The 26,754-nt window shown below is 32.3% G+C and overlaps 2 protein-coding genes across 2 annotated transcripts in view; one reads left to right on the forward strand and one right to left on the reverse strand.

Moving 5' to 3' along the window:
• Positions 1-3,080: 3,080 nt before the first annotated feature.
• CCT7 (chaperonin containing TCP1 subunit 7) lies at positions 3,081-17,363 on the reverse strand. The gene is made up of 5 exons (XM_072537460.1): positions 17,209-17,363; positions 16,179-17,089; positions 12,691-12,933; positions 12,431-12,599; positions 3,081-3,490 (listed from the first exon to the last, which is right to left on the reverse strand). The coding sequence occupies exons 1-5, from the start codon at positions 17,212-17,214 to the stop codon at positions 3,197-3,199; spliced, it is 1,623 nt and encodes a 540-aa protein (XP_072393561.1). The 5' UTR covers positions 17,215-17,363; the 3' UTR covers positions 3,081-3,196.
• Positions 17,364-17,665: 302 nt separating this feature from the next.
• The window catches only part of LOC140445448 (lysosomal aspartic protease-like), a 68,522-nt gene continuing 59,433 nt past the window's right edge, over positions 17,666-26,754 (forward strand). The window contains exon 1 of the mRNA XM_072537462.1: positions 17,666-17,853. Coding sequence (XP_072393563.1) covers positions 17,789-17,853 — 65 coding nt within the window. The 5' untranslated portion in view covers positions 17,666-17,788. The remainder of the gene's footprint in view (positions 17,854-26,754) is intronic.

The raw sequence follows: 26,754 nt of genomic DNA on the forward strand, positions 1-26,754 counted from the left end.
ATCACACTTAATTTTCTCTTCCTTTTCCCCCCTGTAACTTACTAATATAAACATAGAAGTTTTTAGGGACTTTCGGCCCTCGGTAATAATGTAATCTTTCATTCCGCGTTTAAATTTTTCAAAAATACTTTATTTTCTCAAGATTCGAAAAAAATGAATGCATAACCCTTTAGCGGCCACTGGTTGATTTTTTAACCACTTAATTTTCCTCCGTGTAGGATTAAGTTCGTGGTCTAAAAATAAACCAGATATCGTCGAGGCGCTTGTCGGCAACGTGTTCAGGTAAAATATTAACCAGTAGTTAAGTCTGGCGCGCTTTATAGTGTATACTCCTACCTCGCTTGCTTCAAGTGGTCGAAAATCTGCCTCTGAACGTCTGCAGTTATCTATTATTTGTTGTTTTGATGGATCGTGATTGTTGCTCCCAGTTATTATAAAAAAAAAATGTTTATAAGTGAAAAACAGGCAAGTATACCCAAATAAATATATAATTATAAGGTTCCGAATGTTTTATTACTTTTTTTATACAATTTGTTCTAGAATTCGATGAAATAATAAAAATAACCTCACTTTATTTCATAACAGTGTTTTATACATTTGATTTTTTTTCTAAATTTCAAATGATTTTTGTATAATTATTAATGCCACACAGTTCCTAAAGGTTGTCTGACGTCATTTTTTAATTTCCTTTATCTACTACTCTTGGCGCTGAGAAAATTTAGGTAAATTTGTTCAGATCAATTGATGAATTCTGGTACCGTTTTGAAACATTGATGCGAATATATTTTTTCTAATAATATAAAAATAAACAAAAATTTTAAAAGGTTATTTACGCCTTACCGACATATAGATGTCTTGCTTGTTCCAATACTGGATATATGCTTTCATTTCAGATTTATCAAGTAAAACAAGGTACAATGCCAGAGCCTCACCTGGAAGAGAGGGTTGTTTTACAACTAAGTGAGCCTTACTGGTATAAGGGATACTGTGTTTATTTTGACAATTATTTTTACTCATTAGATTTATTGAAAGGTTTATTAGAGAGGAACACTTTTGGTTGCGGAACTTTCAGGGTTGATAGAAAATATTATCCAAAAACAATACTGAAACCAGACAAGACGATAAAGGTAGGGGATTTAGATTTTGCGCAATCAGGGGAACTATCGGTAGTAAAGTGGGGAGATAGAGGAAAAAATCAGTAAACGTAATAAATTCGATTCATAATCCAGGAATCATTACAAAAGTGAAAAGAATAAACAAAATAGGACATCGAGCAGAATTCAGCTGTTCAAAGGCTATTGCTGAATATAATTTATATATGGGAGGAGTCAATAAATTTGACCAATATCAATCTACATATTCAATTGCTTGGAAATCACAAAAATGTGGGTAAAACTATTCTATTATTTAGTTGATTGTTGCATTGTGAATTCTTATATTTTATATAAAGGGTCAGTTCCTGTAAAAGAAAAACCTATCTCACACTTAAAATTTCGAACAATTTTCGCTGATGAGTTAATTGCAGACTATAACAGTCGAAAAAGAAGGGACCCAGCTGCGACAGCAATTAAAAAAATTGGAAGAAGAGGTGTCTCCATAGAAACTAATATTAGAAAAACAAACACCGCAGTCAAATTGTTTGCCGTAGATGTAAAGTGACTCTCTGTTTAGAATGCTTTGAACCGTTTCATGAAACATAAGAAAATGTTTGATATACTAATTTTTTAAGAAATAAATACTTTTGTTCATTACTTTTTGTTCTTATTTTGAAAAACAGAAGTGGTCAATATTTTGACTAGGATTCAAGCATAGAGTATATTGTCCTTGACGTGCGCTGGTCGAAAAATCGACCACCCCCTCCATCTCCAAGTTCAAACTTAAAACTGTTTTTTAAACATGACAATATGCTAATTTTTTTATGTATAACTCGTACATATCGTTATTTTTTGAAAACACTGAATAAATAGGTTTGGGGGCTAAAGGGTTAAAAAGCATTGGCCCGAAATTTTGCGCCTACGCTCTTAATGTATTTTGAGCATTCTCTTAATAGTGCTGCTGAGCAGTGTAAACATTTCGTAACCATAGAGCAATCAATATTAATATGATTTCCACCATAGTTTTTACAACGCTCCTTCCCTTTAAATTGTTGTGTCATATGTCCATACCTTAAGCATTTCTGACACTGTATAACAGGGCATATGTACGGTTCAACCAAAAAAATACAAATATTGATTATGACTTCCTTTGGTAAAAAAGATCCAATGAATGTTATACATACATACAAATTGCCTATCTACTAGTTTAGTTTCATTCGTTTCTGTAATAATTCTACGCTTTAGTTCTTTAATGGTAAAGAAGATCCCATGAATGTTATACATATCAGTTCTCTATCTACTAGTTTAGTTTCATTTGTTTCTGTAATGATTCTACGCTTTAGTCGTTTTAGTTCTTTAATATTACTATCTGGATTCTCAGATGTAAGTTTTTCTTCTAGATATGCTTCGCTAAATACTTTATCAACTGATCTAATTAAACCACGGCGTTCCACAAAAAACTGTGGGACACAAGCAATTAAATTGTTGGCTTCGAAAAAGTCGCTACTTACAATATTATTAGCAGATAAGGCATTATTTAAAATTACTTTAATTTTATTTCTCCCAATAAATTTAATTTCAGCAATGCTATTATTGAAATTATTTAAATGTAAATAATGACCAACTCTAATCGGATGTAATTTACCAACATTTTTATCAGTAGATTCTACGTAAACAATAAATGGGCCGGTATCGCTTAAGCTATAACGAATTTTTTTGCCATAATGATTTTTCTCAGAACTAGAAATGTCTTTATTATAATTATCTTTAATTGGAATGGACTCACCATTAATATCCATAATTGTTCCACCCGGATCATCAATCTCCTTTCTAACAGACATATCACTAAGTATAAATATAGTCACCAAATATAGCATATTGTCACCAATATACAGCTATAAAATACGTCTACTCTGTTTCAAAGCTTAGACGAAACTTTGACGGTCTTCTTGGAATAGTTAGTTTATAAAATACATTATGAAATCATTACTTTTTTTAAAGCTTTATTAGAAAAATTACAGCAAGTAAATTAAACGAATATAAATTAGTGAAGTGCACTGCATACTGGTTATACAAAAGATCAATGTCTTGACCTTAAAAAGTTACATGGGCCTTCCCATACCACGACCTCCCATTTGAGGTGGCTGCTCAGATTTTTGATTTTTTATCGTTTCATCAACAGACAGAATCAAACACGTTGCTTCTGTGGCTGCCGTCAGGGCGTTAATTTTGACGATGGCCGGTTCCCATACGCAGGCTTCGAAGTTATCACTGATGTCTTCATTGTTTATGTCCACACCATACCAGCAGTGACCCTGCGCGTGTTTCTGTCGAAGTTTATTAAGAATGTTAGTGGCGTCAAATCCGGCATTATCGCATAATTGTCTGGGGATGATCTGAAATTCAAAGTATAATAAAGAAATGAACGTCAAATATTACGTTTTAATATTAGGTTTATTTTATGTACGGCATTAGATACATGTTTAAATGTTTCCGTGGCTCTAGCTTTAGGATCTCGTTCGATTGCTAATCGTATGAGCTTTTTACTATACGAGCCCAGACATATATAGTTCAGTCGTCAGAGATTTGACCCCTAAAAATCATACAAACAAGCTGAATTTTGCCGAAAATATTAATTTTGGACCCCAAAAAGTTTACCACTTTAACCACCGTGTTCCCCCCTAAAACCCCCTTGTAGGCGAATAAAAACGCAAAAAAATCTATTTATCAAGAATCTGTACGCCGTAGAAAAAAATGTTTCAAATAAAAAATGTAGCTGAAATAATTTTGAACAAAAATGTTTATTAGCACTTTTTGCGAAGAATGAACCGTTCTCTCAGAAACAACGCTTTTGATGGACCGGCATTTTGAATGTCAGCTCTGCGCGCGAAATCAATGTTAAAGATGCAAACACTCCTGACCATGGAGCTGCGCGAAGGCGGAGTCAAAATTCACGTAAAGACAGAAAAGTTCTATTGTAAACCAAATTTCGTCTACTGTGCCGTGGTCAGGAGTGTGCACTATCTCTAAATAAAATTTGTATCAACTATAGTAAAATTCCACTATTTAGAAGAGTGTTTAACATCGTTTAAACGCCGAATGTCCTTAAATTTTAATGTACTCAGCGGCCCCCGAAAACTACCCGTTTAATCTGCGTTTTCTCATCAGGAATCAAAGAATGTATAATTAGTACATTTATTTGTGCTTCTCTATAGCAGACGTAACCACAAGATGCCATACAGTGTAGCCGATTCTTGTTCACAAGTAGCAGTTATGGTCATATAAACCTGAATTCTTCGACGCAGCGATTATTACCGACATAAAAATTCCAAAAAATGAGTTTTTTCAATAGTAAAAATTGAGCAAAATTGTATTGAAATAAATTTTATCTACATGTTCAGTTTTGTTACATTTATAAAATAAAAATTGATATGTTACATTTCATTCCCATTCCGTTTCAAAAACTTGGCAACTTGGGAATTTGTAAAGCATCGTAGCCGTAATACCACCGCACCTGCCGAAGCAAGAAACGTTCATTTACATAGGCGGTGCTGGCGGGAGTGCTTCTGTTGCCTTTTGTGATTATATTTTTTGCGGTTGAAGTTTGTGGTGATAATCCTAGTGTTATTGGAGTTTGTCGTTTTATAGTAAATTTTTAATTATATTCTGTGATTATTAAAATATAATGGACGAACAACCGAGTTGTTCCAAGAGAAGACAGCAAAATGTTAACGTCAGATGTGAAGGTAGTGATACGATATGAAGGAATTGAATTGCATGATGCAGAAAAATGGCATCAAATATTAGCCAAGCGGTCGATATTTGTAGCAGTTTAACAAAAGTATCCATTAGCTGTATTTATCATGTACCTAAAAATACATCGGAAAATAAAAAGCAAGTAAAACGTAAAACCAGAGGTAGAAAAAACATTGTTTTGGATGACGAGACAAGACATTTTATTTTCGGAGTAAAATTCCAACACTGAAAAAATTTCTCAAGGGCTCGAAAACAAGTACTTTTTACCCAAGATATCTAGTAGAGTATTAATCAGAACTATGCGCGAAATGAACTTTCGATATGTAAGAACAGAAAAAGTGTGTTATTAGAAAAAAAAGAAATTATTGTGTGGAGAAGAATCAGAACTATGCGCGAAATGAACTTTCGATATGTAAGAACAGAAAAAGTGTGTTATTAGAAAAAAAAAAGAAATTATTGTGTGGAGAAGAAAATATTTTAAAGAAATACGCACACTTCGCAGCATTGAACGGAAAACATATTATTTGGATGAAACCTGGATTAACGAAGGTGATACAGTTGGAAAAGATTGGCAAGATTTAAATGTCAAAAGTAAACGCGAAGCATTTATGGCTGCTTTACAGGATTAAAAGCTCCATCAAGAAAGGGACGACGTTTAATCATTATCCATATAGGAAGTGATACAGTGTTCCTTGATGATGGTTTGCTTCAATATGAGTCAATGAAGATTATCATGAATAAATGACTTCCGAAGTATTTGAGCGCTGGTTTAAGAGACTCTTAACAAAATTAGAACCTGCTCAGGTCATGTCAATGGACGTTTTAGCGTAACTTCCGCGACAGCCGGGTAGCATCAATAAGTTTTCTGCAAATTTATTTGTTTTTAAAAGGAAAGACAGTTAAGATTTGATTTCACGTACAGTGCGTCTGCGTATCCGCCTTATACATATTTCGCCCTAATAGGGTTCATCAGAGATAGTCTGCTCATTTGTTTTTTTTATAGCTTTTTGTAACAATAAAACACTGAAAACTTTGTTTTCGAAACTTCCACAAAATTTATTATAAAATCTTATCACTACGGCTGTTTCGGCGGAGTACCTTTCTCAAAAGATCTATTTTTGGTATGCATTTACACATTATAGTCTTTAACGAAATAGATTGAGGAGGGGAGAACTGTTTGTCTCAAGTTGGTTAAAGACTATAAAGTGGTTTCGTTAAAGACTATAAAGTGTAAATGCATACCAAAAATAGATCACTTGAGAAAGGCACTCTGCCGAAACAGCTGTAGTGATAAGATTTTATAATAAATTTTGTGGAAGTTTCGAAAACAAAGTTTTCAGTGTTTTATTGTTACATAAAATGAATTTTCATCAAGTAACGGTCGAATCCATGAATTATAGCTTTTTGCTTATGGCATTCTGTATTTTTAGGGGAATGTAGGGAATAAGCCACAAAATATATTCAAATGTTTAATTTACTGACGTTTAGATCTCTATAAAGAGACCGTTTTCAAATATATAAATGATAGATATTTTTTGTATATAGATAAATCTGTATTTTTTGGGAGGATTTTGAAAATAAGCCAAAATATATCTATTTACATGGTTAATTTACTGACGTTTCGATCTCTATTCCAGAGACCGTTTTTAAAGTTAGAAAAAAAAAGAAAATAAACAATATAAGATTATATAAATATATAAATATATAATAATAAACAAATAAAATAAATGTAACTATCGTGTATATCTTTGAAAACGGTCTTTGGATATAGAGATCGAAACGTCAGTTAAAGCCTGTAATATTGTGGCCTATTTCGAACAAATAATATTTAAACAATATAATATAATTAACCTTGAAATAAAAGTGAGTGTACGCCACTGGATTTTCATACGTCTTTCCCCACTTCTCTGCCTTCAAACGATGAAATCACTCTTCCAAATAATGGAATTATAGTATAGACGGTAAAAAATCGATATATTTTGATCAGTGTCCTATCGACAAAAATCAAAAAAATGCTAATAAACGTTTTTGTTCAAAATTATCTTAGATAATTTTTTATTTGAAATTTTTTTTCTATGGCGTACAGATTTTTAGTAAATCGATTTTTTCCCGTTTCTCCCATCTACGTGGGGGTTTTGGGGAAAAGCCCGGGGGTAAAATTGGTAAAGTTTTTTTGCATCTTTTTAAGCGTCCTAAAATTGATATTTTCGGTAAAATTTAGTTTGTTCGTAAGATTTTTAGAGGTTTAGAGGAGTAATATGAATTGGACCAGAACCCATATGCAGCATGTTATTTTTCCGAATTAGAATTTGTTTAATTATTATAAATTAAACGGATACATTTAAGATTATATTTGATACTATGCGGTTTTGGTGAGAATATCATGAGGAATTGTACATACTCTTACCTCGTATGGGGGCCCCTATGGAGAATATCAAATGACCATTAAAAAGTGTCTGTTCCCATTGTTTAATAATATACAGGGTGAATTTTTACTGAAATTTCTATTCGTCATAATTTTTGAACAGAAAGTTCGATGTGTCTCATATGGTCAAACTACTACTACCACCTAATTCACCGATTTATTGAAACTAGAAAAACAGCAGGCCCAGCTTTAAAAAAATAGTTCGTTTTTTGTTTATAGCAAAAATTTCACCCTGTATACGGTTTTTGAAAACTCTAATAAGAATTTTATGAATTAGACAAATAGACAATTAAAATGCCCCATTTATTTTTTTCCTCGCCCGATTACTTACGTTTTTAATTAAAACAATTAAATTTTTTGAACAAACATTTAATTTATTCTTTAACAAACAAGCCGGACCTAATTCAAACTAGAAAAAATCAGGTCCGGTATTAATAATAAGAATTTTTTCAGAGAAAAGATTTCACCCTGTATAATTTTTTGAAAATTCTAAGAAAAATTTTATAGGCAATTAAAATGACATATTTATTTTTTTACCCACACGATTACTTTATTTTTAATTAAAAAATCAAAGTCGACTATGAAAAGTTTGTCAAACTGAACCACAGATTATAGTTTATTTTTATGAACGAGAGAGTAATTAGCATAATTTTAACTGGTAGCTCCGACCACTCCATGGGCGTGCTCAAGATTAATTGAAAAATTACTTTGAATAATTGTAAAAAATAAATGAATTATTTCAGTGTTATAAAGTGTTATGTGTATGTAAACAAAAGTGACCTCTTTTATCACACTGACCTGACTGACTGGCCTACATTAAAAAGGGTTTTAAAAAATTCACATTTTTTTTAATTTTTAAAAATTACAAAAGAGAAAAAGAGTTTTTAAAACCGTCTAAGGTATGTTAAATAGATGAATAAAAATATTAATATAAAACTTACAGCTACTTGTTACAAATCCAAATCAGATTCAGAAGATGAACTTTCAGAACCAAGATTTATAATAACTGGCTCGATCATTTTATCAGTAATATTGTCCAGCTTCCACATTTTTTCCTCTTCTTTAATAGTGTGATTTACTGCCTTTTCCCAGTTTTCAGGTTTTACATTATTTACGGCCTCCAAAAACAACTGTTTAACATCATGAATTTTAAAAATGGTATTTTTTCTTGAAACTTCACTCTTTATCTGTGCCCATACCAGTTCAATCGGGTTTAATTCACAATGATATGGTGGGGATCTAAGTACTGTCATTCCACGATTTTTGGCAATTTCATCAATTTCGTATTTTTTAAATTTTTCTTTATGAAGGGCACACAACGAATAAAGTTCCTTTCTTATAGATCCGGGATGGTACGTAATATTTTTTGAACTCAGCCAATTCTGCAAGTCTTTTTTTAACCACTTGGTTGTGGGCAGTCCTTCTATAAGTCTGGAGTGATAACTTGCATTATCCATTACTATTACACAGTTCTTAGGAAGAAGATCTATCATTTGTTCGAACCATTCTTGAAAGACATCAGCGTTCATGTCTTCATGGTAGTCACCGGTACGAGTTGATTCAAAAGTTAATAAACCACCTTCAACAAAACCGTCTGAACTGCCAATGTGTACTATTATCAGCCTGCGTTCCTTTCCTGATGGTGGGTTTAAACCAGTAGATAAGTTATTTACAAAAGCGTGCCTTTGACTTGTAACAGTTTCATCCTGCCAAAATTTATTTGGTGTATGACCCTCGTTGATCCATGTTTCATCAAGATAAAATATTTTTCTTTTTTGGTTTCTCATTTCCTTTATGGTTCTTAGAAAATGTCTTCTCCATATGACAATATCGCTTCTTTCTAATAAGATAGACTTTCTGGGATTCTTTTTCCAGCGGAAGCCTATTTCTTTTAAGTTTCCATAACGTACTTCGACTCATTTCTGGGTAATCCTTATCATCTCGAACTGAGACAAGAACTTTATCCAATGTTGGAAATTCTTGTCTAAAGAAGAATTCATGCACTTTCCGTCGAAGTCCTTCTTTAAAATGATATTCTATTTGAAATTTTGGTTTCCCTGGAGCATTACGTGGCATTTGAAAACTACCACATTTCTCTTCTTTAATAACTCTGTAAATCGTAGATTTCCCAACACCAAGTGTACTGCTAACTAACTAAACGGTCTTATCAACACTTTCACATAAACGTTTGTCTGTAAATGATTTAAAACAATTAAATATTAATGTTTTTTCATTAACTGTTAGAGGACCAATTTTTCGGCGTTTACACGGCACTTCCAAATTTTCCATAATACTAGTATACACAATAAACTGCACCTTGCAACTGAAGTACCTACTTTTAGTGAACTGTTAAGAATTTTGAATACGCCACTTGGACCTTCCTATATACAAAATGGAAAAACCCACTATCACATTTTCTGTGGAATAAGTTTAGAAGGTAATTATCTAGTCAATTACTGTCGTAGATTCCTGGAATTAAAGAATTAAGTGTTTGATTGTTGAAACCCTTACTTCGTGGAATGCACTCATTTCAGATAAAATAAAACGTTTTATTTTATCTAAAGAATTAAACTTTATTTTGCAAATAGATAAAATAAAACGTTTTATTTTATCTAAAGAATTAAACTTTATTTTGCAAATAGGTAGGTACTTATTAAACTTTTATTGGTTATATATAACCAATAAAATAAACATCTTACATTTCTTGCAAATTCATTAGTACCTGTTAACCTCCATCACTCCGACACTGGCAACCTTATTTAGGGATTAGTAAACCTCACAACTATTGTATTCTATTCTGCTCCAACCTTTATACCTGGTGGTCATACTCAATTTAAAATTGTTTTCCTATATACTTCTGTAAACTTGTTGACAAATATCTGTTTTTCATTGAGTCACCCATATCAACAGTTTAGGGATTTGCATACATAATTTATTGTTTTATTACTCTCTCATACATAAAAATACACTATAAAAAAAATACTTTTCTTGATTTTTATTCTTAACTTTTCTTTTAACTTTCAAAAGTATTTTTTTTTTGAAAATCTATTTAATTTTTAAGTATTAATACTATCACAGCTCGTGCTTTACATAATACAACTCTTTTGCGAATTTCCCGAATTTCAGAAGGTACAAGTTGTTTTGAATATTACTAAAACATCGTCAATCGTCGTTTTATTGAAGTCTCGGAATTCTATTTTACTTTTTCTCAAAAGAAAAAGCTACAGTAATTATATTTGCCTATTTGTCTAATTTATAAAATTCTTATAAGACTTTTCAATTTTATTTTATTCATTTCCATAAGAATTTTATGTTTTTAAAACCGGACCTGATCTTTTTTCCAGTTTGAATAAATCAAACTGAAAAAAATCATGTTCGGTTTGTTTGTTAAAGGTTAAATTAAATGTTTGTTCAAAAAAATTTAATTTTTGCAAGAAAAGTTCCATTTTTTACATCGATGGTTCACTTTGCTAAACTTTTAATTCAAATTTAATTAAAAATTAAGTAATCGTGTATGGAAAAAATAAATATTGCAATTTAAATTTCTATTTGTCTAATTTATAAAATTCTTATTAAAGTTTTAAAAACTGTATATGGGGTGAAATTTTTGCTATGAACAAAACAAACTAATTTGTTAAAGCTGGGCCTGATTTTGTTGTAGTTTGAATAAATCAGTTGATTAGGTGTCATTAGTGTAACGCTTGAACAACTATGTGACTCATCCGACTTACCGTTCAAAATACAAACATTAGTAAATTAAACAATTTTTTTTACTGTTCAAAAGTTATAACGAATAAAAATTTCAGTCAAAATTTACAACTCACCCTGTATATTATTAAACAATGGCAGCAGACACTTTTTAATGGTCATTTGTTATTCCCATAGGAGTCTCCACCTGAGGTAAGGGGTATGTACAGTTCCTTATGACGCACCCTGTATAATACTTTTTCAAATAAAATAATTATAAAATAAACAAAAAGAAAGAGTAATTAATATCGGGCCCAAATTAATTAGACCATCGCCCAAATCAGTAGTAAATATTTATTTATCCAATAAATTCTCTTGTATCATTTTTTTTTGGAAATTATATTATCAAGTGTGCGTTGAAAAAACAATTCATGAAATTTATTAGTTGAGTGATTTAATTTTGTTGCTTGTCAAAATGGTACGCAGAAAGTGTTTATCTAACTATTTTGATCAATAGTAGACCCCATTGTTGTGGCCCAAACAAAGGACTTGCTGGACATAAAATTACACAAAATTTAACTATTCCTCATGGAGCTGTAATAAATATAATTTCATAATTTAAAATATTGGACATGTTGAAAAAACTTGTCATACTTCACTGAAAGAGATGAGTGTGCTCTTCAGACACTTATTAAACAAGCTCACCGAACTATTTCTCGAGAATTCGCTGTAACATGGGCCCATACTGTTCGTAGACCGATTAGAAAAGACACTTGTTTGAAGAGAATGAAAAAAATTAGATATGGATTCTACAAGTAAGTTTTTACAAGCCACACTTATCTCATCTTAAATATTCAAACTTGTCATCTCACTTCACTCAAAGGAAAACCACTTCTTACAAAGAATCCAATTTTTAAGGGCAAAATAGCACTGGAACGTCAATGGAATTCAGTTATTTGGAGTGATGAAGCTAAATTTGAAGTCTGTGTTATTGATACACGAGTGAAGTAGTTTCAACATCCTCAACAAAATGGATTGACCAAATCACAAGAACTCTAAAAAACCAATGCCCTAGTTGAAAGAGATGACCAGAGACAGAATATGTATGGATATATAGAGATGGCCTATAAATAAACTGCCTCCGGAGGTCAAGATTGAAGAGAGAGAGAGAGAGAAAGAGGGAGAGAGATAATGCATAACACTTTATTTATGACACCTTAAGCTTTCTTTGTACAGCACCTGTTTTTTATGATTATTATTACAGGAGAGTCTTTCTACTAGCTCTCTAACAGCAAAACTAAATCATAATATTAAAAAATTAACCAAACATATTACAGAATGATAAAAATGTACAAAAAATGATACAAAAGAAATTAAAAACCAAACTAACAAGAATCAGGCAATCAAAAGATGGAAAACTCATAGCCTTACACATAACTGTAAACATAAGATTAAAAAGAAAGTTTACCTCTAATGCCTTAGCTATTGCACCAATCAGAAGCTGTTCTTTGCCTGCAATTGTACGAGAATGATCCCGTAAAATTTTTGATAACTCCATCTCTATGGCACCACCACCGGCTACAACTGCGTCATTTTTAATAGTCCTTCTAACAATCATGATGGCATCATGTAGTGATCTGCAAACAAAAGGAAAACCAATTTTTTTTAACTGTATCTAAGTGATCATAATTCCAGTAGATTTATATAGAATGTTATAAAAAAACTCACCTTTCAGTTTCTTCTAAAAATTGTTCTGCTCCTCCACGTAAAATTAAAGTACATGTTTTGGCATTGGGACAGCCTTTAAAGAAGTTAAATCTGTCTCCTCCTATTTGTTTTTCTTCAAACAGCTCACATTTACCAAGTACAGAATCGTTGATGTCATTAACAGTGGTCATTACAGCACCTCCACATGCTTTCAGCGTACGTTTCATATCATCTTCTTGAACACGACCAGCACAGAACATATCCCTGGAATATTTATAACAAATTTAGCTTTACTGTGGAAATAAAATTTTTTTCGCATATTAAAAATAGAACCGGGCAGATATTTATGGTTTAGATATAAGAGAAACTTATATCTAAACAAAAACGAAACGATATCTAAACAAAAATGAACAAAAAAAAACAGAAGAGTATCAAAGAAATAAAAAAAGAATAAATTGTTGTTGGAATTGTTTGTTCCTTATGTTTCCTCTGCAAGTGTGGCAGGTATAGGGAAAAGTAATGCGAAATCAGATGTAGATGTGATTTCATGTTTCTTATGCACAACCACCAATGATATTTCTTTAGTGTCTTAACAATAAATATATTAAACACTGCCATAAAAGTCAAATTAACAAAACAAAAACATTCCATGTAGAAGAATTTGTGATATGATACTTCTTCAAAACCATGAGAAATAGTGTATATTAACACAATATGTCCATTCCTTAGAAATAATGAAGGCAATATATATTGTATCAAAATGCTTTGTTAACTGACAAAATATGCAGTAAGTATCCCAGTGTGAAATAATGAATAAGTATTAACTAAAATGTTAATAATCACACACAATTTTTCAATGGTATACCACCTCCAGTCAACAGAGAGTTGTGAAAAACTACATAGGACATTAAATGAATACGCATTCATCAAGGAAAGCAAGAAAAATTGGGACAAGTATTGTAGACTCCTCACATATTGCTACAACAGCACCCCTAACGCATATCATGGCTACATACCTTTTGAATTGTTGTATGATCGAAAAGTAAATTTGCCAGAAGATCTCACACAAGAAATTCAAACATGCTACAACTATTACTACTACATCTAAATTCGTTCAAATTCCAAAAGCCTAACTTGAAAGAACGAAATAAATTGCTTAAATTCCTACTAAATAGCTCAAAACGAGATATCCCAGGTTGGTTATTTTAGATACAAGTACAAGACGAATTACGTCGGGATAGTTTCTTAACCCTTAACTTGACGGTGTGCACTCCAGGATACGTTATTTATTAAAATGTACTGCCTCTACATAAACTAAGTTTGCCGCGAGCTTTTAAACGTACCCTCTCCCTATAGCATTCGGCTAACCAATAAATTAATTTGAATGTCATACACAGAGTTTTGCCACAATCAGAGAGTGTTTTGTGTAGACGTGCTCAAAATGACTTCCAAAGAAAGTGCAAATTTGTGTCATTCGGTAAGTAAATTAATTTTTTATATGTTATTAGTTATTGTATGGATTGGTAAACTATAATTATAGTTAATTGGGTCTTCAACACATAATTGTATAAAATAATATTCATGATTTGTCTATAAACAAACAGATAGGATTACTTTGAAAAGTAGTATCTCCTAAGACACATTGCCAGTTAAGCAACAAGTTAGTTTGTATCTTGGGGTATACATTGGCAGGTACTGACGAAAATAGAATAAGTATCTTTTTGGATACATTACCAGGTATACGGACAAATACTAATTGTATCTTATTAGATACTTTGCCCATTAGAAGATTAACAGAAAAGTGATAAAAACATTTGGTATATTATATAAGAAAATTGAAATACCCTGCCCATTAATTATCAAGCATTACAATGCACATATGGGTGGCGTAGATTTGGCAGATATGCTAGTTACGCTTTATCGAATACCTTTTAAAAGCCACAGGTGGTATCTTTCAATTTTTCCCAAATACTGGATATATGGGTCAATAACGCTTGGCTTTTATATCGCAGAGATAATAATTTCCTGGAGGACGAAGAAAATGGTATGGGTCTAAAGGAATTTAGAATATTACTTGTCGATTGCCTTCTATTGAAAAATAGAAAAAGGAGATCCGACGGAATTAATACACCGAAAAAGAAGATTCGTACTCACGTCCAGAATATACCTGGAGAAGAGGTTAGAAAATATCTTTTTGGACACTTTCCAACTTTTACAACCAAAGGACGATGTCGAAACTGTTGCAAAGGACAAACAACTATGAGTTGTTCAAAATGTAAAGCGAGGTTATGTTTAGTGGAATCCCGTAATTGTTTTTATGATTTTCATAACTATTTTTTTTTATTTTTTAACAACTGATAATTATTACTTTTTACTTTTATTTTTTGAGAAGTTTTATTTGAAGTTTTAAATTTAAGCTGTAAAAATAAATGTTTGATCATCTTTGTAGTTTATTTATAATTTTTAAATGTAAATGATTGATATTAATTGATCCAATATTATGTTTATGGTTTAAACCCCTACTTTATGGTATCTGTTCATAATAATTGAAGTAAAACACAGTACCACAAAATGTAATGAAAACATTAAACAAATCTACAATTGTTTTTCTAAAAGTCTTGAAAATGCTAAAGACCTTTAGCGAAACAATTGTAGATTTGTTTAATGTTTTTATATTTTGTGAAAATTATATATATATATATATATATATATATATATATATATATATATATATATATATATATATATATATATACCCGGTCCGGTAGGGATCTATGGGGGAGTATCACCGAGCCGCAGGCCCTTATCTCTTGCCGTACTGCTCCACCATAGGCCGATCAGACACCAGCATATTCTAGTCTAAGCCGCAGATTCATCTAGAATTTTAAACTGCTGCGTTAGACTTTTTGTTTTTCTGTACAGGGAACAGCGATTTTTGTGAAAATTTGATAATTTTCATTTAATTCAATGACCCAATATTATTTAATATATTGGTCCAAACGACAAATATACATCTTTGCAATGTATCTTTCTAGATACGGAGGTATTTTTCTAATAACCTGGCAATGTATCTATTGGTCATCAGTACTTGTTTTATGGCATTCCTGGCAATGTGTCTTGCGAGATACATTGTAATGTACGGTACGCCTAGCAGTGTATCTTATGAGATACAATGTCAATAAAATGTCAAAAAAATTAAAATAGAAACAAAAATGTAATTGACTCTGAAAATGGAGCCCTCTAAAGATAATATTCAGTAAGCAATAACACTTTTCTTACAGCGGTTATGTGCGCGCCAAGTTAAGGGTTAAAGGGGTAAAAGTATCACGCCTGAACTAAGAAAAATTATATATTTTATCTTTTATATATCCATTTATATATTTTAAATCAATTTTGTTTTGTTCATCACATGTTACAAAAATTACATTAATTTAACTCTCAACATATATTTACTTTATATTAGAGAATATAAAGGATTAATTTTCTCACCTTAGGAACAAAAGTCTTACCTGTCAGCAAAGTATTGAGTAGCAACATCTCCTATGGGTAATTTGGACAAAACAACATTAGCTCCAGACTCATAAATTTTTTGAAGTTTATTGTAAAGAATTGTCCACTCTGCATCAACAATTTTCTGATATTCTTTTACATTATCTACTCTTACTTCTGCATTATCTCTTTCAGCTTTAAGTTCCAATTCAATGTTTAAAAGGGCTATTTTACAATCTTTGTATACCTTGGGTTGCATTTCAAATCCAGCATAAGAAAAAGTTTTCTTAAATGCTACACCTGCTACCAAAAGTGACTCCTCAAGACCTCCACCTTGTACCTTTTTGATACCAATCATATTGAGAGGTAGTAAATCATCTAGTAATAGAACAGCATCTACAACCATTTTAGAAAAGAAAGATCTTTGTTGATTAATTAATTTCGAGCTCATTGCTGTTGCAGCACACTTTTCCAATAGAGATCTAAATTCATCAGCATTTGATTTATTGATTTTAACAGATATTTCACTTATTTTCTCAAGGCAAATTTGAAACGATCTTCTGACTGCTTTTATTATTATTCTTGGATGAACACCCTCATCAACATAAGGCTTTATTTGTTTTAAAAACTCTCCTGCTAATAATACAACACTTGTTGTCCCATCCCCAACCTCTGCATCTTGTGACTTAGCAATATCGACCAAAGTTTTCGCAGCAGGGTGAACGATATCCAATAATTTCAAAATAGTTGCCCCGTCGTTTGATATAGTGGCATTGCCTTGTCTCTGTACTATGAGCTTGTCCATACCTCTGGGCCCTAATGTTGTTCTTACAGCATCCGTTACATTCTGGCAGGCATTTATGTTTGATATTAACTGAGGTTTGCCTTGTGATGAGTCAGTTCCCTCTTTTAAGAGTAATATTTGTGGTTGCTACAAAAGAAAAATTAAAAAAATCAAGCAATGCCGACACGACTAAAGTTGACTTATTTACTTAAATAAAAAAGTGCAAGTATATTTTATGTTGTAATATCAATATTTATCGTACTTACCATCATTGTGTGAGTGGAAAGTTATGAAATATTACTTTAATTCAAAATTATAAAATATAAAATTTTCACGTGCAAGACTAAACCACAGGCCACACCAAACGTCAAGATGTCAAGAAGAATAAAGAACAGTGTCGCCAACTATTCCTACGCAACATTCACAGACGATGTATCAACTGTTCAACTTTAAAAACCTTTAAAACTATATAAATACAAAAATGTTTGATACAGTAAAAGTTATTTTAATTATCCATCAATTTTTTTCTATTTTATATTCAGAAAACTTTTGAAATATATTTTTGCTACAATAAAATTGAATTAGTAATCGAATAAGCAGTTGCGCACTCATCTTCTCATTCGATTTAAATTAACCAATAGCAGAGCAAGATGATTAGATGTATCATACCCGACCGACGACCCGACCCGACCACCCCGACCGACTTTGAATTGCATTTGTCTAGTCACTGTCTTCTCTTGGAATTCTCAGTTTCTCAGTGCTGGATTTGTTTGTTTGTGTCGTAAGAAATAAAGATACCGGTTTAGCAGATATTTCTGTATTTAGTAGATACAAAGAAAAGTAAAAATGCGGAATTATCTGCTTTTATTCTTATTATGCAGTATTTATACAGTTAATTGCGATTTTGTGCGGTAAGTATTATTTTACCTATTCTATTTAATTATAAATAAATCTAAAATATTTAATGTTTTTACTTATGTATTTTTTACTATTACGATTTTTTAAGGATTTTACTTCAGTATTTATTGTATCCATATTAAAAACGAAAATTAAATTTCTTTATTCATAATGTGCCTGATCAAATTAGCTTTTTTGCTGAATCAATAAAAATACTTAAGATTTAATTACACCTTGTATATTAAATATAAATAAAATTACATATAAATGTATCAATATTAAAATTAAAGATTAAATAATAAAACTGATGGGTTCTACCAGGAGTATTATGTATGTGGCAAAATTTTCATATTTACAAAATATTCATTCACTGAGGAACCCTTAGTTTCTTAGCTCTACATAAATATTTTGCGCTACCAGTGGTCTTTTTCCACCTTATTTTAGTTGAAAATATAGGTATTCGAACTGTAATTTGAAGTAGTCATCATTATAGTGTTTGTCTTATCTAAGTCGAAAGGATGAACGTAGATCCAGCAATTCACATATTTTCAGATTTTGAGCTAGTCTAGTTTATCAAACCTTTGTTGTAATGATGGTCCTACATTACAATTGCCTTTGTGAGGTCTCCTTGCCAATAGTAACGCTTCCAGTTTAAATACTTAACGTTTTTATTTGGTATATAATTTATTTTTATGAACAGTCTGTGATCTAAAATATCTACAGAAAGAAATGAAGAGGCTTTGTGAAGGAGGTCAAAACCCTCAAAGTGGTATTCAGCAATCAAAAGTAAGTAAGTGTAGGTTTGTTACAGCTAGAATACCTAATTGGATATTTGTATAAATGTCTCTTTGCTTTGGGGTCTTTATTCAGGATTTCATCAATTAAGCCCAAGAAAGCAACAACTTCAGTCTGGAACACAGACAGCGCTGGTTTAACCACGGGTCTTTGCGGGGCTGAAACACCGAGCAGTTGAAGGTTCCCGGGCGGGTGCTGTTCCGAAATTATATGCTTATGGTAAATTGATGAAGTTGTTAGGCAAATTAAGTCAAACAAATATTATTCTATAAGTGAAGATTCAACACATGACATAACACACCATGACTAATTAACAGTGATTTTGAGATATTGTAACAATAAAGGCAATCCTGTTTAAATATTCGTGGGATTTTAGTCAGTCTTACGACAATGCCAGTAATATGAGTGGCTTGGTAATAAGTATTCTGGTTTGGAATCTGGTTGGTACAAGCTACATTATCTACAATTTTTTCTCTATGGGAATTAGGTTTTGGCGGTCAGACTATTTGGACGTGTGTAGTGTCGCTCCGAAACTAAATTCCAATTTTGGGTGGTTTCGAGTGTAATCTGCATGCAAATTAGTGTAAACTGTATTTAAAAAGGACCTTTATGTAAGTAAATAATCAGTTATCTGATTTTGAACTGTATTAAATTAATAGTTAGTTTTAATTGCCCTACGGATACTTAAAAGTGAAACTTCTGAGTGGTCGAAACGAGTTGAGCTTTTTGCGCTGGACGGGTGATTAAGAACGATAAACAATAATAATTATCAACAAAAAGAATAGGTATGTTATTCAGGTTTCGGTAAAACTATACAGAATTATAAAGGCTGAATTTATTTGCTGTTTTGATATTGATTGTATTTTTGTATTTACAAGTGGTAGAAGTCGAAACTGGTTAGGATCGAGAATAATTGCTAAAATTTAACTGTAGAGGTAGGCGCGGCGCTTGTCGAGATCCGTAACCGTTACTTATAATATTTATATTTATAAATACTTTAATTATTTGAATAAAAAGAAAGATGGCGGATGGTAAGGTTGATGAAGATGGCAAAAGAAAAAACAAAGAGGAGATAGACATATTTAGCAGGAGCAGAAAAGTGAGCCGAACGCCAGACACGTCGAAACCAACAACGAATGAAACCAGCAGCCAGAACGAAATGATGGAACTAATGAGAGAAATAGCAAGCGATAATAAAAAAAAAAACAAGGATCTGGAAGAGATAAAAAATACAATGGGTAATATGATTGAGGAACTAAAAGAAATTAGGAAGGAAAATAGTGAATACAAATTGCAAATGGAAGAAATAATAAGAGAAACTGAAAATCTAAAGAAAGAAATGACAATGATGAAACAAAAAATAGATAAAATAGAAATAGCCTTGGAAGCATGTCAGAAAGAAAAGAAGAAAAATAACCTAATAATGAGAGGCTTACCAATAGACACAATAGAAGTAGAGCAACTGGAGAACTTCATAGAAACAAAAATGGGAGTAAAATCAGAAATAAATAGGATACAAAAGATAAATGAAACAATGTGTGTTATCGAATGTAAAAAATTCGAAGATAAAATGAAAATACTGAAAGCCAAGGGTAAACTAATAAACTATAAGCAACATAGAGTATATATAGAATGTGACCTAACATTAAAAGAGATAGAGATACAAAGAAATCTTAGGAAGATAGCAGCAGATGAAAAGACTAATGGGAAAAGGACAAAAATTGGATATGGTTTCATAATTATAGAAGGCATTAAGTGGAAATGGAATCAAAAAACAAGCCGGATAGAAAAAATAACATACAATACAGAACCAACTGGTTCAAAAAACTAGCTGAAGAAAACACAATGACGGACCGAGAAACAAAACAGGCACAGAACAGGGACATGAGCAGATCTAAAGATAATAACACAAACGGAAGTAAAAACGAATTGAAGTACAACTTAAACACAGAAAAGAACAAAACAATTTGGAAAATGGCATCATGGAATGTGAGAGGTATAAATGGGAAGGAAATAGAACTGGGGGAAGAAATTAGAGATAAGAACATTGAAATAGTAGCTATAACAGAGACAAAGAAAAAAGGAAAAGGATCAATAATATTAGAAAACGGAATGTTACTAATATACAGTGGAGTGGAAGAAACGAAGAGAGCTCAGGCAGGAGTAGCGTGCATGATAAAGAAGGAGAGTATCAACAAAATAAAAAATTGGATATATTACAACGAACGTATACTAAGAGTAGACATAGATATGGATACAGAGGAAACCAATACAAACCTAATCATATGTTATGGACCAGATGAAGACGCAACAAAAAACGAAAAGAATGAATTCTGGGACAAATTACAAGAAGTGATAAATGATTGTACAGAGAAAATTGTTATCACAGGAGACATGAACAGCAGAGTGGGGAAAGAAACAGAAAAATGGAACAATGTCATCGGACCTTATGGGGAGGACAAACTAAACAAAAATGGCAAATTACTACTCGAATTCGGTCTAGACAATAACCTGGTGATTATGAACACACACGTCCAACATAAAAGGATACACAAGATCACAAGAGAAGTCAAATCAAGAGACGAACAATCAATTATAGACTATACTCTAGTGCAAAAAGCAGAGAAGAACTGGATAAGAGACGTAAGGGTAAAAAGGAGTTATGAAATTGGTAGTGACCACTATCTACTAGAAACCACATTCAAAAGCAAAAGAAAAGAAATAAAAAGAAATTATAACATAAACAGAAAACACAAAGAAATAATAAAAATTTATAAACTAAGGAAAGAAACAACGAGAATAAGATACTCAGAAGGACTAGAGAAATAGATGGACAATGAACATGAAATAACAGAAACAATAGAAGAAGAATGGGGAAAATTTAAAAATGCGATGATAAAAACAGCTAAATCAATATGTGGAACCACAAGAAATAACAACAGAGGGAAACGAACATCTTGGTGGAACGATGAAGTGAAAAGAGAAATAAAAGAAAAGAAGAAATTATGGAAAGAATACATCCAAGACAAAACACAACAAAAATATGAAAATTATAAGAGACAAAGAACAAAAGTTAAAGAGATAGTTAAGAAAGAGAAAAAGAAAAGTTGGGAAAAATTCGGGGAAAAAATGGAAGAAAACAGCAAAGAAAACGTAAAATTATTTTACAGAACACTGAAAAACCTAAGAAGCAACAAAGAAACGAAACTGAAACAAATAATGAACAAGGAAGGAACAATGATAAACGACGATAAGACAATAATGGAAAGATGGAGGGAACATTTTCAGCTGATACTGAATGGAAATCAAGCGAATACAATGGAGAAGGAAAGCCACAACAGGAGAGTATCCATGAGAAACACGGAAAATCCAGAAACTATAGAAAACGAAGAACTGGAAGAAGCAATAAGAAAGATAAAGATTGGAAAAGCACCAGGAAGTAATGAAGTAACACCAGAAATGATGAAATATATAGGAGTAAAAGCAAAAGAAAAATTGTTATACATATATAACCTAATATGGAAGAGAAAAGTAATACCCAGAGAATGGACAAATGCAGTAATTATACCTATATACAAGAAAGGAAACACAAGAGACTGTAGGAACTATAGAGGTATATCACTACTATGTGTAGCAGCAAAAGTATACGAAACCATAATAGAAAGGAAAATTAGAAAAGAAATAGAACATAAATTAGAGGATGTACAAAGTGGATTCAGGAAAGGACACAACACACAAGACCATATATTCACCATGCAACAAGTAATAGAAAAAGCCTTAAAGAAAAGTAAAGAAATACATCTGAGCTTTATAGACATGGAAAAAGCATTCGACTCAGTCAAAAGAAAAGATATATGGGAAAGTCTAAAGAAGAAACAAGTAAGTGAAGAACTAATAGAAGCAACAAAGAGTATATACATGAAAACAACCTCTCAGCCCAGTACTATTCATAAATGTAATAGATGAGATAGTGAAAGAATGTAAGAAAACATTCAAGAAATACTGCATCGGTTGGAACAAAATGCAAATGATAAATGCTGAGATGTGTATATTTGCAGACGACATAGTATTAATTGCGGAAACTGCAGAAAAACTTAAATACAACTTAGAGAAATGGAACCTAGAAGCAAGCAAATACAACTTAAACGTAAACAAAGAGAAGACTCAAATAATGAAAATATCAAGGAAACAAGGGACGGAAGATCAAATAGAAGTAATGATAGATTAACAAAAAATAATACAGACAAATTCATACAAATACTTAGGAACAGTAATCAACAACAAAGGAGACATCGAGGATGATCTTAACAACAGAATGGAAAACACAGGAAAACTATTCCAAGCACTAAATAGAGGATTCCTTAATAACAAAGAAATATCAACAAAGACCAAGATGACAATATACAAAACAATATATAGACCTACAGTGACATATGGAACAGAAAATTGGATATTAAACAAAAGACATCAGAGCAGAATTCAGGCAGCAGAGATGAAATACCTCAGAAGAACGATAGGAGTAAAAAGAACTGATAGAATCAGAAATGAAGAAATAAGAGAAAGACTCAAAATCAAACCGATACTCAAGTCAATCAAAGAGAAAAAATTGGCATGGTTCGGACATCTAACCCGGATGGACAATAATAGACAAGTAAAAAGAGTGTGGGACGCCAAACCAATAAGGAAGAACAGAAGAGGAAGACCCATTAAAGAATGGAACAGTGACATCTCGCAGATACTGCAGAGTAAGGGTAAGACTTGGCAGGAAGCAACACAGATGGCATCCAATAGGAAGGAATGGAGAAAGTTCGTTAAGAGCTAGGACACCTCAGAAGACTGTCAAATATTGTAATTTAATGAATTGTATTGTAAACGGCCCAACACCGAAAGGTACAAATGGGTTCTACTGATTAAGTAAGTAAGTTTTTCTCTGTGTCTACACACAGGTGGGAGTTATTGAACGGGGCCAACTGAAGTCGGGAGACACTGTTACCTAAAAGAGTGAATATAACCCGTTGGTCTTCTCGTTTTGATGCCGTAAAAGCGTTAAAAAGCAATTACGGTTTGATTAAAACATGTTTGATTGAAATGTCAACAGATATAAATGAGAAAAATGTAGTAACAGTTGAAGCAGCTTCTCTATCGGAAAAACTTATCATCTTTAGCAGATTACTTTGATTTCTTACGTGATCGTTTTGATCACTATGAGGCCTTAGGAATTTTGTTCACAGGGAACGAAAATTATGCTAAGAAGAGGATTATCAAAAAAAATTGCAATTAGGATTCGGAGGCAAGTTTAAGCCAAAAAGAAAAAATGCGAACCCAATGTTATGTTTTTATAATAGACAATCTTAAGTCGGAGATTATTCGCCGATCTGATGGTTATAAATCTTGTTCAAGAGCATTTGAATTTTTGTTTAAACTAAAAACTACGGAAGATCGAGATGATTTCAGATCGGCAACCAAATTATAAACAAAAATACAAGGAGGATTTGAACGAGTATTTTCCCCAATAACGTGTTCATTTAAAACATTTGTAAACGTCTCTTTCCCAATTAAAAATAGACACTCCTTTAGAATTGGTACAGGTTTTATATGAATAAATTAATATCTTAACTTCCAAACATTAATATTTGCCTGCGTATTTTTTTCTCCATAACGGTCACAAATGCAAGTGGCGAACGCTCTCTTCTGAGACTAAAAATGGTAAAGACCTGCTTAAGAAATGCAATTTCCCAAGAAAATTTGAACTCCTTAGCAGTTTTATCCATTAACGAGGACCTGCCAAATGAATTAAATATAAATATCATCAAAAATTCGCTTTAGTAAAAACAAAAAACAAGCTTTTCAATAGTAAACTTATTTGATTACCTACCTCATGTTACCTGTTTGAATTTTATTAGGTAAATTTTTATTTTACTTTTTGAAGTTCGCCCCTAATTTTTTTCTCGTATTTTGTTAGCATTCATTTAAGTTTGAAACCAAAAAAAGTTGTAATTGCTTTTCTTATTTCAATAAACTTGTATTCAAAATATGTTTTTTTGAATTGAAATAAAGTTAAGAAATGTTTTTGAGCTTAGGCGCGACATCCGTATAAGCACCGGGCGGTAGACTGTATTAAACTGGCACTGAACACAGAGTTATATTGACTTAGGCTGTAAGATTTGTAACAAACTGCAGAAGTTATAGAGGCGCAAACAAAGACTCAGGCCATTGTTTAGTGATCTCAACACTAAGGGCTAGAATTGCAAATTCCAACAAAGAAAAAAAAATAGATAGAAAGAAATGGCATGTACAGGAGCTGAGAGATGCAACTGTTGCAAAACAGTACTGGGAAACTATTATCAATATGGTAAGGAATCAAAGTCTAAGCGAAGAAGACCAGAGGGATATAGACTCCTACTGGAACAGGATAAAGGAAGATATTGAGTCAGCAGCACAAGATGAAATAGGAACAGAAATTTGTACCCGAAAAAATCACTGGTTTGACGATGAATGCAAAGACGCAACACAGACAAAGAGAAGAAAAGAAAATACACAGAATGAAGAAACGAAACCACTTAAAAAAGGAACTTCAATATATAGAAAACCTCAACAGAGAGAAAGAATTCAGAACATTCTATAAGGAAGTTAACATCAACAGAAAAGAATTCAAGGCAAACAAAAATCAATGTAGAAGTTTGAATGGCGATCTATTAACAACAAGAACAGACATACTAAACCGATGGACGGAATATTTTAACCAAATACTTAATATAGAGGAAGAAGAAGAAAACCCGGAAGACGAAAGCTGTGAGGTAACCGGAGCAGACGAGAGGGAGAAGGATCCACCAACGACCCTGGAAGTTAAAGACGCTGTAAACAAACTAGCCAGAAACAAATCACCCGGAATAGATAATCTCCCAGCGGAATTATATAAAAAAGGTGGCCATGATATCATAATAGCGCTACAGCAGCTTATAAAAGAAATATGGATACAGAAGTCCCTTCCCAGTGATTGGAATACTTTTCACCATACACAAAAAATCTTTAAATGCTCTAATCATCGAGGAATTACGCTCCTAAATGCAGCGTATAAAATATTCTTCAATATACTGGAAAACACTGGAATAAGTGCAGACAAGCACCAAATATTTATAGACTACAAGGCAGCCTACGACTCTGTAAATAGAAGAGAATTGTTTAGAGCAATGATAGACCTAGGAGTACCAAATCAGTTGGTAAGTCTAACCAAACTAACCCTTGAAAAAGTTAAATGCAGAGTGCGAATCCAAGGGGAACTCTCTGAACCTTTTAAAACAAATAACGGGCTACGTCAGGGAGACCCACTCTCCTGTATACTATTCAATCTAGCTCTGGAAAAAGTAATACGTACGTCACAAATCACAACCACCGGTTCAATATGTAACAGATCTGTGCAAATCCTAACATATGCTGATGATATCAATATTGTTGGGAGAACGGAAAACGCAGCACGAGAGGCGTATGTAGCACTAAAGGAAGCGGCTACAAAAATGGGTTTAATAATAAACACCAATAAAACGAAATACATGAAAATAGGTACGCAACCACAAATACTACGGCCACTTGTTATAGAAAACGACGTCACCGAAGCAGTTAAGGAATTTGTATACCTGGGAACGCTCGTCAATACTGAAAATGACCCTACCGCAGAGATAAACCGCAGAATTGGCACGGCTAATAGATGCTATTTTAGGCTTAATCTTCTTTTTAAATCTACAGTTATATCAAGAAATACAAAATTAAAACTCTACAAAACAATAATACGCCCAGTCCTAACATATGGTTCAGAAACCTGGACTTTAACAAAAAGCAATGAAAACATATTAGGATGTTTCGAAAGAAAAATATTAAGGCGAATCTATGGAGCGGTAAATGAAAATGGTGTCTGGAGAAGACGATACAACTTCGAACTCTATAGAATATACTAGGAACCAGATATCGTATAACATGATAGGACATCTGAGGTGGGTAGGCCATGTAATGCGGATGGAGCAAACCGATCCAGCTAGAAAAACGATCCTTGATAGACCTATTGGTCAAAGAAGAAGAGGAAGACCCAGAACAAGATTCCTAGATAACATAGATCAAGATATGAG

The sequence above is a fragment of the Diabrotica undecimpunctata genome, chromosome 7 (assembly GCF_040954645.1).
Source record: "Diabrotica undecimpunctata isolate CICGRU chromosome 7, icDiaUnde3, whole genome shotgun sequence".
NCBI classification, from domain to species: Eukaryota; Metazoa; Arthropoda; class Insecta; order Coleoptera; family Chrysomelidae; genus Diabrotica; species Diabrotica undecimpunctata.